This window comes from Corvus hawaiiensis, chromosome 2 (assembly GCF_020740725.1).
Source record: "Corvus hawaiiensis isolate bCorHaw1 chromosome 2, bCorHaw1.pri.cur, whole genome shotgun sequence".
Classification (NCBI taxonomy): domain Eukaryota; kingdom Metazoa; phylum Chordata; class Aves; order Passeriformes; family Corvidae; genus Corvus; species Corvus hawaiiensis.
The window spans coordinates 41098099-41114169 of record NC_063214.1 but is presented as its reverse complement, the minus strand read 5'-3'; the positions used below and the strand labels follow the sequence as shown (position 1 = coordinate 41114169).

Below are 16071 nucleotides of genomic sequence, written 5' to 3'. Positions count from 1 at the left end.
ACAGATGAATAAAAACACTATTTGCATGTGCTGCACTTTCTTTAAACTAGCTGGACCACTGTAAGTTGAAACTTGAAATTTATTACTTTATTATAGACAGAGGGTGTGGTTTTGTTTTTGCCATCTGCCCCATCTATGTGTACTTCTAATGTGACATTTTATCCTCAGGTTTATACAAACACTGACTCACCTCCTCAAGGGAAACATCGGAACTGGGCTTCTTGGTCTTCCGCTTGCGATAAAAAATGCTGGCATTGTGGTAATTCTTTTTTCATAGACTAGAAAAATCGTCTAGAAAGATTTACAGATAAGGTCCTGAAAAACTAAAATCTCAATACTTATTGTTTGTCACTCCCATCTTAGTAGAGTTGTTTCTTCTCTTTAATTTGTTGAAACCAGTACTGAAGATTAAGATTTTTGTTGTTTTAAAGAAAATTACTCTTGCATGAATTGCATTTTTGCTTAGCCAAAGTGTTTTTCTGGTCCAAACAAAAACTTTGTGAGAAAGATAGAAAGATTTTAATTTACTCAGACTCCTATGATGTCTCATGGGAATTGTTTCTATGGGGTTGTCTTATCTTTGTCCAGACTTCTCTAGAGGCAGATTGTATGTTTTAGGATGAAGCATCAGCTTGTTAAATCAATCAAGTGTTTCTGCAGAAACAGGGTATAGCTCAGGTTGTTTATGGTAACAAACAATTGGTAACAAACAATGCATTTCCTAGGGCAGGGTAAATTTAATCAAATGAAATTTCATCTTATGACTAAATAATCCTGTAACCCCATAGCACAGGTTGTTAGTTTGAGAGTGAAAGTTACATGTGTGTAAGGCAAGTTCCTTCTGTGAAAACTTCAGGTCAAACTCCGGCTCTGAAACAAGTGATACAATTTGGTAATTATCTATAACTTGTAACTTTTACTGTCATTTCCACTTCAAAGTAGTTCAAACCACTGAATTGTGTAGTCTGTGCAGTCTTCTCTCTTGACAAACTTCTTTGGCCGCTGAAGCAGTTAGAGGAGTGAAGTACCCATTTGGTACTTGTGGCTTGATCACCCCTGAACAGCCTTCTCTTAAGTTGTGAACTGAAACTAAAGGATGCCATGAAACATCAGCAGCAACACCCCACTGAGGGGGAAAAGTTTTTAGTTATTACTTTATTTGCTACAATGTGAAGCTTTTTTCGTGTAAAAATTTTTCCCCAGCATATTTTCATTGAATTTTCTGTATCTCCTGTGTTGTCCCTTTTTTTTTTCCGTACCAGGTTGGACCAATCAGCCTTGTGTTCATAGGAGTTATATCTGTTCACTGTATGCACATCTTGGTACGTTGCAGCCACTGTCTATGTCAGAGGTAAATGTGGAACTACTCATTCAGTTGCTGAGTTTGAGTATTATTTTTTTTCATTTCTCTTTTCTGTCTGTGATTTTCAGTCTACAAAGTATTCTGATGCTGCAGCAGTTTCTTCTGTCAGTTTAGAATCTTCTACTCAAATTCTTAGCGTGCACCTAGTAATGATAGCCATGCTTTGTGCAACTGTCTGGGTTTGAAAAGACAGGTGTCTGCTAAGGAAGGCAGAAGCCTCCCTTGGAATGGCAGATGCAACCCCTTCCCTCCGAGTTATTATAATTTTGAAATCAAGGGCTTTTTTAGGCAAAGATGTGGGGAATAGGAATAACAGTTCTTTACTATTATATATATAACCAGTCAAACAAACAGCAATAACCATGGCAGTAACAGCAAACACAAACCCAGTGCCAGCCTTCTCGGCTGTCAGGCCCTTTCCCCTCGGGTGCAGTTCCGCTCGCAGCCGGCAGGGGCGCTGGCGGCTCCCGGTGAGCAGGGCAGGTGCGATGGTTCCCCCGCGGCTGCAGGGGGCGCTCTGGAGCGAGCTCGGGGAGCACGTGGCACCGGTGCCCTGGGATCCCGGGAAGGGATGGGACAAAGGCTTCACAAACCCCTGGGCAGCTGATCCCGGTGTCTGCCAGACCCTCGGGAACAGCAAGCTGGAAGGGCAGGGACGAGCACAGATCCCGGATGGCAGACGAGGTGTATCCAAACGGGGAACCCCCCGGAGGTCTGGGCAGGCAAGGTGAGCAGGGCTACAACGCAATGAAGGCTCGAAGCAGCGGCGGGGGCAGGGCAGCCACAGCCCGGCTCCCAGTGGGGCAGGGAAGGTGGGCTTTGGGATCCCGGGGCTTCTCCAGCAGAAGGAAAAGCAGCCGAAGAAAGCAGCCTCCCTCTCTGTCCAGCTGCGAACTCGGAGACCGACTGCCCACACACCCAGGTGAAAGAAAAGGAGCAGTCAGCTCTTCTGTTTTTCTTAAGTACCCAGCCATTTGTTCCCGTAGCAACATGTATGGGCAAAATTCCTTTAACAGAAAAAAACCCCTAAAAGCCAGGAGAGCTCCTAAAACCCCAACAGCAACACAGTGAAAAAACATATTTGTTCTCTGCTCTTATACAAAATGAGGTTGGTTTAACTTGTGTTGCCCAGTACCCTCTTCCCTGCTGGCTAATAATCAGGTTTTAACTCACTACAGTTTAGGTGCTTGTTTTCAGTCAGTTAGTCCTTCTTTTTATTCATAGCTTTATTCATAGCTTTGAAAAATGTAGAATTTATAAATACCCCTTTAATAAGTACTTTATAGGAATAAAAGAAGTAAGAAATGCTGTCAATGTCTTTCGTGATTATATGCGAGCTCTGTCTCTGAATTGTGGCAACCTGATTCCTTGAAATTGTAGTGGTGAAGGAATGTGTTAAAGTGATCCTAGTGAGCAGATAAACTGAATATTCCTCCAAGTGAGACGTGCAATACTGGGGGAAGCAGTAACTCAGATTTGACTGATAGAGTATTTTGATTAATAGTGACTTTCGTTAAACATTTTTATTGTACTGTCAGGTGTTAAAGAGAAGCAGTGGGAGGATCTCATGTTTCAAAGTGCAATGAACTTTTGAACTGAGTAGAATCACGAAACTATTCATGTCCCTGTAGCTGGAAAATCTATTTTACCAAATTAATATGATACTGTACTTTGAACAGACCCTGTCATTCTTGAATTTTTCCTCTGTAGTTTTGAATGGTCTTTAAAGTTGATGAGTGAAATAAGATCATTGAATCAATTGTGGTTAACTGCTTGTGCAGCAAGAGTTGTTGAATTTTGTTTAAGTTCTTTGTGGCTTTTAGATTTGAGGTTAATTTCTTAAACTCATAAGAATATGATTTTGGAGTAATTATCAAAAAAACCCCTTGTTTTGTAAGAAACTCATTTAATACTGTTGAACTGGGGGGGAAGCAACACTGTGTTTCACATGCTTGTAGAGTGCTAAGTAGCCCTTCCTGGAGTATAGAAGCCCCAACCATATCTCTGAAGTTCAGCAGCAGCACAGTGTTGCCAGAGGTGACAACTTGTTATCATCATGGAAGACCAACAGCATTTTCATAGTAGGGTTCTAGGTCCTCCTAGTTTCTGATAACTCTGTTCTTCCTTTACTTTTTGATCTCAGGATGAAGAAGTCCTCACTGGGATATAGTGATACAGTTAGCTGTGCAATGGAAGTGGGGCCCCTGACTGCGCTTCAGAAACGAGCTTCTTGGGGCCGGTATGTTTGAATTAGAATTTAATTGAGTAAATTAATTTTTTTAAGTTAATGGCTGCACTTGGAATGATTAGGAGATTTCCATTTTACTAAGATGTTACCTTCCTTAAAAATGCTTTTATGCAGTGTTATTTGTTATTTCCTGGTGCCAGCTAGTAGTTGTGAGATGGGAGGATGTGTGACTCTATTAGGCATTTCAATTTTCAGTTCTACAGGAGCTCTGAAGAAAAAGAATTTTGTTTAGTGATATAGGAAGAGGTGTGTTGTAACCAGAAGTGCATTCTCTATTGTCTAATGTAGTGAAGTAGTTTAAGTTTTCATTCTCTTTTCCCAGCATTTCTCTGCATTGCAGGTTGACACTGCAAATGTTAATTACTTTAATATATGTGCTCTGAAAGGAAGCAAAACAATTCTTTGATTCCTGTTTAGATATAACATACAAATAATGGAGAAATACTTACTATTTTTGCAATAATGACATGAAGATATAAATGACTTGTGTCTGTTAAATATTTTATCCCTCTTTACGTAAAATACATTATTTTTTCTTTGCCAATTGTTGCTGTTTGTAGAGTTTATGGTACTGACTGCAGAGTAGTGAAATTCCAAATCTGAAACAGGCATGTTGTTCAGCATTAGTTTAAAATGGTTTTTACCTCACTCGTGAAAGAATTTTTTATATTCCTATTATTTTCAAGGATGCAGCATCTTGCTAGTGAGCTAGTGTTTTAAGATCTTTTGTGATAACTTTGTAGGAATGGAGTAGAGCTCAATTAGAGGGAAAATCGGTTTGTTTGGATAGATAATGACAATTTTCTATTGCACCAAGGAGTGACAAGCCTCAAGTGGCAATTGGGTCTCCAGAGACTCTGTGCTGCAGCAAATCTGTTCTCTGGGGCAGATCTCTGCTCTGTGCTTGTCTCTAGCAGAGTTTCATTACAGTCTGTCCTCAGGCCACCTCTGTGTATCACTTTTTTCAAGCACAGTCTGAGCCACAGTGTTCTTTCTGTAAACACCACCCAGGTTTGACATAGGAGGAACATGCAGTGCACGGCTTGTGAGATTAATGTGCCATTTGAATCTAGCATTTTGACTACTCTGAAAAGGAGCAGGAGCTGTGTATTAGGTAGCAATGGGTTAATAGTTTGGATTTTAAGTATAATGTATGTTTGTTTTTTCTTCCTCAGGTGTATTGTGGACTTTTTCCTAGTGATAACACAGCTGGGATTTTGTGCCGTTTATGTTGTGTTCTTGGCAGAAAATGTGAAACAAGTGAGTAATGCTGCCATATGGAAGCAGTTACGGGTTTAGATTCATTTTTCCTCACTTTATTTCCTATAAAGCTTTTGGTAAAAAGGGGCAATGGGCAAGGTGAATTAAATTCAGATCTTGTGAAAGTGTATATTTCCTTCTGACTTGTTTGTTGAATTTAAAAATTAGTTGTGGAAATGATGGAAAATAAGGCATAAACTCGTCTAGGAGCCAGTTGCTCCAGAATTTTTTTTTTTTTTCTCTAGGCTTTCTGCTGACTTCCTTTTTTTTCCCCCCAACATCCTGGACATATTATCCTTTGCAAGTAACTGGAATTTCTTTTTTGGTACTTGTTTAGTCCCTTCTATTCACAGGATCCACTGTATCTAAATGAATCCTGATTTTTTTGCAAAAAATGCCTGACATTGAAATTTCCACAGCTTCCTCAGTAGTCAGTTCCAGTGCTTTCTTTATCTGTTAGACAGCTGCTTCTTTGTAGAAGCTTCAAATTTCTTACTGATATTGTAAGTTCTTTATTTCTTGTTCTAGCTAGAAGTAATTTATTCTTTTCTATTTGTGGACGCCTTTTATATTTTTGAATATTTTTATCCTGTCTCCCCTCTATCTAATAGAGGGGAGACATGATATAATTTTAAAATTGTTTTTGCTCTTCTGTGAACTCTTTGCATTTGGTCACATCTCTTTCTTTCAAGTTTTATCCCTGAATTGCGTAAGTCAACTAAACATTGCAAATGGATCACCACAACCACAAATGCCTTTACACATCGCATTGCAATCCCCAAACCTTTCAATAAAACCCAGCTACCCCTTTTCTTCCCTACAGCCATCCATCACTGACAAAAGCAAACAAAACCATGCCTGTCACTTTTGTGACAGCTGCTCCTGCTTTCATTCACCTGCTTTGTCTCTTGTTCTCCAGTCCATCTAAGCTCTTTCTCATAGGGGGATTCTGTTGATGGGGTCCCTGGTGGGTGTTGTTCCCTCCTCTGGGCACACTGGGAAGTTGCAGTCAGCAGTTTGTGTGTCTGAGCATGTGGTCCATGGAGGGTCAGCTGGCACAGGATGGATGCTCAAACACAGGCATGTTGAGCATGTGGTGCTTGCTCTTCCATGGGCTTTTTATGATTCTAGGACTCTACCAGAGTGCTGTGTTGTGTTTTCTGCTCTGGAGACTATGATTAGTCAGTTGTCATAAAGATAATGAGTCTGAGTCTGGGCCTGTGTCTGTACAAGCACTGGTGAGGCAGCACCTCGAGTTCTGTGTCCAGTTCTGGGCCCCTCACTTCAAGAAAGACATTGAGGTGCCAGAGTGAGCCCAGAGAAAGGCAGCGGGGCTGGGAAGGAGTCTAGAGAGTAAGTCATATGAGGAGTGACTGAGGGAGCTGGGAGTGTTAAACTTGGAGAAAAGGAGGCTCGGGACTGCCCTTACTACTCGGTAGAACTACCTGAAAGAACAGTGTAGCCAGGTGGGGCTTGGCATCTTCTCCCAGACAACAAGTGGCAGGATGAAAGGACATAGCCTGAAGCTGTGCCAGGGAATGCTTGAGGTTGGACATCAGGAAGAATTTCTTAATGGAAAGTGTTGTTAAGCACTGGAACAGACTACACAGGGAGGTGGTGGAATCACCAGAAACGACTGGATGTGGCACTCAGTGCCGTGGTCTAGTTGACAAGGTGATGATCAGTCAAAAGGTTGGACTCGGTGATCTTGGGGATCTTTTCCAGCACAAAATTTCTGTGGTTCTCCGATTCTATGTATGTTCCTGTAATTAGTGAAGTGAGGAATAAGGTACGGTAGGTTGCTAAGCATTAATCATCCATTCTTATTCTACTCATAAGGTAGGCAACAGATGCCTTGGCGTAGCTTACCTTAATTTAATTAGGAAGAAGAGTGTCCCTTTGGGCAGTAAGCACATAGAAGATAGTTTGGGTTTTTTTCATTCCATCATAGATGAGTATTTATATTGTATTTAAGAAGTGTTTCAAGTTCTGTGGATGAAGATCCGTATAGATGAGGCAAATTTGTGTATTTGGAAGCTGGGTACTCTGTAATTTGTATCTTGTAAGGGACAAAAAATATCCCAGCCTTTAAAACTACAGTCCTACCATCAGAATGTGTCTCAATAGTTAAAAATCCTATCTGATGTCCTTTTGCTGGCCTTCTGAAACAAGATTTTTAATGCATCCTTTGTAATGTAAGGTTGAATTAAAATCTTTCTTATCAAATATTTACCTGATGAACTGATTATGTATGTGCTGTGGCCTTAGGCAAAAGATGAGACTGAATACTTGCTGACCTTGGCTTTTGTAGATTTGTGAAAAAAAAAATCCCTAAAACCTTATTCAGAAAACATGTTGCTTTCTTGAGGAAGAATTGAAAGCTCTTACAGGAAAGCAACTGCTGCAAAAGCAGTAGCTGCAGAGACCTATAACGTGGACCCTATGGATGGATTAAATGCATTAGCAATTCAGAAGTTCCACTTCCAAATGTACTTGATTTGGACTGCTCTGTGCTTGCTCTTCTGTGAGGGAGAAGTCTGTTTTCTTCCTGGCAACTTTCTATTGCAGAAATCAGTCCCGTAGAGGGCACCAAAGAACAAAAATTGGTACAGCCTTAAATCTCTAATGATTGGGGTAGTGAAAGGATGGGGAGGGTGAACAGAGGGAGTGGGGGGTGGGAAGGGGAGAACTAAGATAAAGGAAAAACATAGTAAAAATGCTATTAATGGCACACCTTGACCAATATATCTGCATTATAATCTGTACTTTGCTGATCATATTTACATGTTGGTGTGTGCAAATTAAACCCACCGAAACTGGGGGAAACTTCCACTGAGATTTTTCTGCATTGCATTAGTATTTTCCAGACACTGTGCTACAAGATCCTATTTTCAGTTGTATTGAATGTCAAGTCAAGCTTTTCCTAAGGAATATTTTCCAGGAGCACCAAAAAAACTTAGACTGGTGACAAAAGTTCTGGTTAACTCTGTCAGGATGTAATAAGAGGCTTAGGGATGAAAGTATTTCAGATTGGAGAAGAACAGTAAAGCTGGAACAAAAATCTTGAGGACTGACTGCAGCAAATCTAGAGAAGGAACACACAGGGATGGGAAAAATAACCTGTGCTCAAAAGGGCATGGTCCCCTTTCATGCCATAGTTACTTGGCGTTTCCTGCTTGGACAGCAGAAGACCCTACGTCAAGAGTCTTGTCATTTCAGTAGAATCATAGACTTGTTAAGGTTGGTTTCGCAACAATTATCAAGACCAGCTGTTAATCCAACACTGCCACGTTCAACACTAAACCATGATCCCAAGTGCCACATCCACACTTTAAAGGGTGATGATTCCAACACTTTCCTGGGCAACTTATTCCAGTGCCTGGCCACCCTTTCAGTGAAAGAAAATGTATCAATTTTCTTATGAATGTTTGCTGAGTTATCCGGAAAAGTGTCCTCTTTCATTGTTTGCTGATAAAGCTAAGAAATGAAAATTTCTTGCTTTTTGTGAGCTTTTTTTTTAGATCTTTAGCACCCTGAAGATGACTTATCGGTAGCAGGAATGTAGTGGAATTCTGATTTTTTTCCCCATTTTTTTAGAGAAAAAACTCACAAAACTTTGGAAATTGTGCTTAATCATATAACTGGATGTGTTAAAAATGTTGCAAAGTACAATAGTAAGTAGTAATGAAGTGCCAGAACTAAATGAACTGTGAAACATTTATTTGGCCTGTTCGTGCCAAATTACAGGGTTATCTCTCTGATAACATACTGATTTTGTGCCAGATCTGGGCTTGTATATTGCACTGGCTGTTGCTCTGAGCTGAGTAAGGAAGAAATTAGGAGGAACCAGTGAGTTCAAGGACTGCCGTTTTGAGCTCACTAGATGTTGAGAAGTCCATAAAATTGCATGACAGAAAGAGTGTTTTGGGATACAGGCAAGGAAACAGTGGTCTCAGTTGAAGAGACTAAGGAAATGGAATTATTTCTTGCTTCTGAGATAGTTCCCATAAGAAGGAAGCGTGTTCATTAGTTGAACTGAATTTTTTGCAGCCTCTAATTGTGCATTAGTTTTCTGAGTGGAGAAGGAACATGGTAACTAGATTTGCACAAGTGTTTGATCTTCCTGGATTTAGCTGAAGCTGGTGGACACTGTGCTTGGACTGTGTAAATGAGTGAAACAAACTGTTTCAGACATCACACCAGCATGGTAAGTTAACGCTTGAATAACTGAAGTGACTCCTGATGTAGTCTTGTGTCTGGGGACATCACTATGCTTAGTGACTTCAGTGGCTATGTGCTTCCTTTCTAGAACCATAATGATATTTCCTCGTGTGGTTTAGGGAAATATTTGACACTTCAGATCATGTTGCGTTGTTCAGGACAAAGACAATTGTGTTCAGGACAAAGGCATCGAGTGTTGGCTGTTCCTCGCTCAGCATGACTGCCATATGCAGTTATGCACCTAGAGAGAGAGCAGTAGGAGATGGAAAATGATTATTGTTCAGAGCAGAAATCTGAGGTAATATTGTTTCTAATATTTAGGAGACTAGGTTAAATAGTTGTTAGTCCATCCTAACACAATCAGCAATAAATTTGTGAAGAACTAAACAGCATATGAAAAAGTTTAAAAACCCCAAATTCTTCCTGCTGTTTTGTATTTTGGTACTTTTGGAACAGTTTTAAGTGTTGTCTGATCAATTTTTAAAAGCAAAATTTAGGAAAACACTTTCAAAGTCATGGTGATGTTAGCCCTCACCTGAACAAGTTAGTATAATCTCATCTTCCTTAGAGTTTTCCTTTGTTACTCTCTGCTGTCAAATCTCCCACAGCCAATTGCTCCACTCTAAGAGGGAGAGTAGTGATCCTTACTTTCTATAACTTCTGCATTTTACTTTCCGATTCAGCCTTCTTTGACCTGTCAGTAACTCTTGCCTGTTTGTTTAGTTCTCCCACAAGATTAATCCTTGTTGGATCTTATTTGGTATGCCTCTTCTGAGTCCGTGTGCAGCATCACTATTTTTTCACGTCTCGAAATCCACCTTTAGGGGATATTTCCTCTGGTCTTGCCTAAGCCCACAAGTGGTACTGCTCTGACTGGTGTTGTTAAAGCTGCTCTCTTGATGTGACATTGATTTAAAGGTAGATATGTCCAAAAAAGGGAAGAAACTGTGTTCTCCTGTGCTCTTTTATCAGTACAACTGTGTCCATAACATGAATCTGAATTTGTACATGATGAGAAAGCACTACGTGCTACTTTGAATTTTTTAGCAAGTTTTTCCGTGCTGTCTTTGACAATATCCTTGTATCCAAGTAAGTTTGTTATGGTCTGGATGAAGGGATGGATGGATGGATGGATGGACGGACAACTAGCTGCAGAGAATAAAAAGCTGTTTGTATGGTCAGATTCAGAGAGTAGTGGTCATGATCATGAGCCAGCAGTGTGCCCTGGTAGCAAAGGAAAGCAACTGCATCCCAGGCTGTATGAACAGAAGAATTGCTGGTAGATGGAGGGAAGTGATTGTCATCCTTTACTTCCCATTTGTTAGACCATATATAGAATACTCTTCCAGTATTGAATCCTCAATACTGGAATGCCATTGACAGACTGAAGTGAGTTTAGGGGAGGCTGCTGAAATGATTGAGGCTGAAGAACTTGTCCTCTGAGGGCTGGGAAAACTGGGCTTGTTCAGCTTGGAGAAGTGGCTTTTGGAGGACTTAAGATCAGCCCCCCAGGACTGCAAAGGGTTTGTCTAGAAAATGAAGCCAAGTTCTGTACTGAGGTCAAATGGGAGGGCAAGAGAAAATGGTCAAAAAACATACAAGAAATAGGTACCTCTCGTAGCTCAGACTAAAGACAGCTGTGACTGCAAATCCGGTTAATGTACAATAGTAATCTGGACTGAGCAGGTCCAGAATTTCATTATTTGTATTTTTTTAAAAATTTTTTCCCCTTCCCAGCTAGAATGTCTTTGATGCCCTGTCTTCTTTCTTTAAACTGCATTTCAAGGAGCAGGACCTGCTACAGGCTCCTACAAGTCATGAAGTTTTTGAGAATCCATTTGGCCTCCATTTTGTTCTCCAGTGAATTCTGGAGCAGGGAACAATGTAGGGAGAAGGGTTACCGTGCTTGCAATATCATCAAGCGGTTTATGGTGTTGTGGTTTATTGCAGAAATATAACTCCTATCTAAAAGGTGCAAATGGGAGGTGGGAAGGTGGGGCCAGGGAGGCACAGTCTGACAATTTCAGTCAGCTGTGTTTTGCTGATTGTGCGTCAGTATCCATTCCCCTGATGAAGGTTGTGGAGAGTTTGTGTGTAGCTGTAGTATGTTCTTTCTCTGTGCTTTCCTCTGTATTCTTGTGAAAGTAAAAGGCAGATAATTATTAAGGCTATTTTGTGTGACTACACCTACCTAACACAATGTGGAGATGTGATCTCATCACACACAGCCATCAGGGTAGCTGATCACAATAGACCAAAATTTGAATGAAATTTTATGGAGTATTGTACATTGCATTTTCCAGCTGCATTAGCCAGTAAACTCTGGTTGAATGCCTAGTTGGAATTTGGTGGTGGTAATAGGAAAAAAAATATTTCTGACTTCAGGCACTTTCTATTGGGGTTTGTGTATACTAAGGGAATGTCTCTGTCTTTAAGGGAAAACTGAAGTGTTTGAATGATTGCAATTATTTGAGTAGAAGCTGGTTTATACTGTGGTATTGTAAAAATGTGGTTTAGAACCTGAACTGTATCTTGCCTGCTAATTTTTTGTTTGGTTTGGGTTTTTTAAGGAATACATGTTTTATTTCTTTTTTTTTCTAATAGCTCATCAGGCTACAGATATTTGTACAAATTGGGGACGCACTGGGCTAAATATTTATTGTAGCAGAGAGTTTATGTGCTCAAATCACACTGTGATTCTTAGAAGCTCTTTTACATGTCCTTGTGTGCAGAACACCTCTGGCTTCCTGCAAATGCATGCGAGCAAGTAAACACACAAGACCTGTTAAAGTGAAAGGCCTAAAGTGCTTGTTCTGTATTTTTGTTTTAAGTATGGTGGGAAAGCAGGAAACTTCCACAGAGAGCTTTATTTCATGTGGCATTAGGGAAGTAATTTGGTTAAGTGTTTGACTTACTGCTTGGCAAAGTTGAGTTATTGTAGCTGTGTGAATTCAATTCTAAATGTAATTAGATCTTCTTTGTAGCTTTCTGAAAATGATATCTTAATGAAAACTAACAGATGTTAAATGTCTTGCAAGTGACACTTTAGATTCTTGTAAGGTAGAAACCATCAGTGTTTCCATGATGACCAGTGACTCTTTTCATATAAAATGAGATTTCTGGAAAACATGCGGTTGCAGAATTGTATCATTGAGCTTTTCCTTTTTCATAGTGGAAAAAAAAAAGCACAGTGCTTTTGGTTACAGACAAAATAGTTTTAAGTTTATTCTTTCTTCCTGAATTTGTGGATTGTTTGAAACAATGGAAATCAAGTGAGTTATTTCAGTTATGTATCAGTTTAGCATTTTTGTTTGTCTCTGTGCTATAAGGAATTTAATTTTTTTTTCACTGTCTAGGTATCTTTTTGTAGCCATCAAGCCAAAGGCTTCATGCAGCGTGAGTAGATTAAGTACAGTCATAGGCTGATTTGTAAGATGGTGAATGCAATGGTAGGGAAGGAAGGGGTACCTAAGGGAAACAACATGATGAGATTTAAAACAAATTGAACTGTTATCATTTTGCAGCAAGCAGAATAACCACCAGCTCTGGATGTTTTGATTGTGGTTTGCACACAGCACAGATGGCTGTGTACATTTCCACAAAATAAATTTTTGGCAGTTGAAGCCACACTGACTTTTTCCCAAAAGAAGCCATGAGAGTCATGAGTAGTCCCAAACTCAATATTCTGATTTGCACTACAGGCAACTATTATAATGTTATGTACAAAAAAACCTAATGAACTGTCACATTGTGTGCTACTGTTAATTTATAGGCATTAATTTGTATCAGTTTAATAGATACAGGACTCAACTCTGTCAGAGCTTATGGTTTTTAGAGTTGAGTTCATGTTCATTAATAAAAAAGTGAAGAGTGAAAAAAATTATTTTGAATTAAATGAAAGACAGGCATGTTCATATTCTAACATTATTTTGTATATATGCTGCTATGATGTGCATGGTGAAGGCATAAGGCTGTTAGGCGCTGAACTCAGGTGCAATAGCATTTTATCATCTAACTCCCTTACTCTCCCTAGGAAAAGTCAAACTCTTAAGATTTAGGCCCAGATCTGTCTTGCTTGCTTCCAGTTTACCAAACTCTCCCTTTCTGAAAGGAATCTGATCTAAACTGCACGTGTAAATTTCCTCTTTAGTCAGTGGTGGGATAATGATGCTTTCAAGCCCGGATTTCATCATTTGCCTTAAGTGTGAAACACTTGTGTAGAAGTGCCTTGTCTTCCTCTCTGCACTGAGAGTACACGTACAGGGATCTCAAAATTCCTGTCACTCGCCAGGTGAAGCAGAGGGACAAATTTCCCTATAGGAAAACAGCAATGTGACCATATACTCACTGCTACCACTGTTTAACATTTGGTTTTGTTTGTTTGTTTGTTTGTTTGTTTTAATAAAGGTCCATGAAGGATTCTTGGAAAGTAAGATTGCTCCCATGAATGTTAGTGCCACTGGCAGTTCCTCTGAGAAAAGGAATACTGATTTACGAGTATACATGCTGTGCTTCCTACCATTCCTGGTCCTCCTGGTCTTCATTCGTGACCTTAAGAACCTGTCCTTGCTTTCATTGCTTGCCAATCTGTCCATGGCTGTCAGCCTGGTAATTATTTACCAGTATATTGTTAGAGTGAGTATAAAAAAGTTTACTATCTGTTTTTTTCCAGTGTGGCAAGTTATGTTTGTTGCATGTAGCAGTTGGTTTCTGATAGATAGACACTGACTGACAGTTTCTGAAAGGCAGCAGTATCTTGTATTTGAGGCATCTTAATTTTAGATAATAAAAATACGTCTTTTGATGAGTGGGAAGTGGAGCATGGGGAGGAAGGCAATGAGAGATATTGGCTGGCAAGGAGGCAGGAGAAGTTCTGAAAAAAAATTTGGATAAGAGCAGTTAATCATTCTGCAGGACTTCGGCTTGTATTAAAGAGATGTTATTTTAGTGTCCCTCATGGTTATGAAGAATATCTGTGCAGTACAAAAGCAGGTTAGAAAGAGCAGTACACTAAGAAGTTTGCAGAAGATAAGATTTAAGATGTGCACTTTTCCCTTCTGTTTTAATTCATGCTCCCGCATGCACACCAGTGTGATACTTTAAATGTGAAAATACCTAGTGACAGTGATAGAACCTAGAATAAATACATCTGCAAGTTTCTGTGTGGGAAGGTGGCTATAAATGTGTATAAAGGACTAAGTTTGGGAGGAAAACCAGGGATTGTAAATAGCAACGTATACACCACTGTCGACATGTACTGAGTTTTCTTTCATATAGCATAATGCATCAATCAAAATTGTAAGAAGAGCTAATGCACTGTTTTGCTTTGTTTTCTTCAGGATATAGCAGATCCTCGAAAACTGCCTTCTATGGTTGGCTGGAAGAAATACCCACTGTTTTTTGGGACTGCAGTATTTGCTTTTGAAGGAATAGGTGTGGTAAGTGCTTTTTACTGACTTTTCAGAATCACTGGCTCTATGCTGGGGATACAGGCAGTTTTACTCCTGTTGTTATTTTCTTGGTTTTGTTGAAGCACTAATCTCCTGTGTTGGTATGAAAGGGATTAATTTGTCTGGTCAAATAAAGCAAAAGTTGTGGACACAACATCCCCATCATTTGGATGCTTAGCCCCCTCCCAAATTGCAAAAATGCCTTTAGTCCCAAATAGTTAATGTCAGGAAAATCCACAAACGCCAGAGGTTTATGTCCAAAAAGGAGACAGAGGAGTCCTGTGACTTTATTCGAATAAAGGGAGAGAGTCCACCGGGGCACACGCCCACGGGGTTTTCTCTCTCAAGGTTTCGGAGGGCGCAGCCTCCTTTTATCGCAACTCCCAGCCTCATGTCACCCTCTTCCTTTCCCCACTGGCTGAGGTACTAGGAAGGTACAGCCTTCCCGAACTGCCTACCCCATATTCCCCCGTTGAACCTACTGTTTTACCCCAAAGTTCAGAAGCCCAGGCTTGTGCAAGCCCTTGTCTGTTTCAGAAGCCAAGCTGAGTGGGCTCTGCAACAAACCGGCTGCCCAAAGTTAGGAGAGACATTAAGACCCATTTCAAAGATGTTACCCATACCTTCACCCATCAAATCGTTTGTAAAGACATTAGCTTTCCTGTCTTTAGTTAACCATTTTTGTTCCACCTGATAAATTTTAAAAAGTAGCTAAAGAGATGTCTGGGAATGGTAGGTCATAAATTGTTGGGAAATTACTGTATATGCTTTATTTGTTACATATTTACATACTTAGACAAGTGTTACGCTTAAAGTGTATGCTTAAAATTTAATAACAACCAACCAACCCCTCCTTCTGTCCCCCCTCCTCCCCTCCATCCCCAATAAAAACCCCAAACAAACCCATACTAAAACAACTCCAAACCAGCATGCTATTAGTCTGAAATGATTCTGTCACTCATATACCACAGAAGATTTTCAAGTCTGTTTTCTTTTTTGGATTTGACAACTCTGACTTAAACCGGATTATTTTACCTTGCTGCTGTCTTATCAGTGGCAGAAGAGCTGAATAGGAAAACCTTTTACCTTACGTTACAAAAGTGTGTTTTCAAACTGTTTTCCACTGTTTCTCACATACAAACTGATGGATGCAGAGGTTTAGCTATCATTTGTCTATCTGGACGTCTTTCCTTTTCCATCCATCTGGAACTTTCATTATAGGAAATCAGTTGTTTGTCTGAGATTATTTGATGCCTGGAGGTCTTGGGGGAAAAAAACTTCCCCAGGCTCAGAGAATCAAATTGGACTACACTAAGGTTGTTACTTTTAGGTTATGTAGTCTGCCTGGGACAGACTGGACTTAACTGTGTGTGTCATGCACAGTAAATCTGAAGAGTGTCCCAGTCGTATCAGGTTTGCTCATGTACTGCATAGCACACAGGTATTTGTAGCCAGGGAATCCCAAGTGAGAATCCTGTAAGCCTCGGGAAAATGGTGAAGGCTTATCATTTGGTAGCAGTAGCTTATTG

General features: G+C 40.0%; 1 protein-coding gene across 1 annotated transcript in view; it reads left to right on the top strand.

The window, feature by feature from the left end:
* SLC36A4 (solute carrier family 36 member 4) overlaps positions 1–16071 on the top strand; it is a 203815-nt gene that overhangs the window by 9379 nt on the left and 178365 nt on the right. The window contains 6 exon segments of the mRNA XM_048295281.1: positions 169–259; positions 1263–1351; positions 3507–3602; positions 4787–4871; positions 13500–13727; positions 14432–14530. Coding sequence (XP_048151238.1) covers positions 169–259; positions 1263–1351; positions 3507–3602; positions 4787–4871; positions 13500–13727; positions 14432–14530 — 688 coding nt within the window.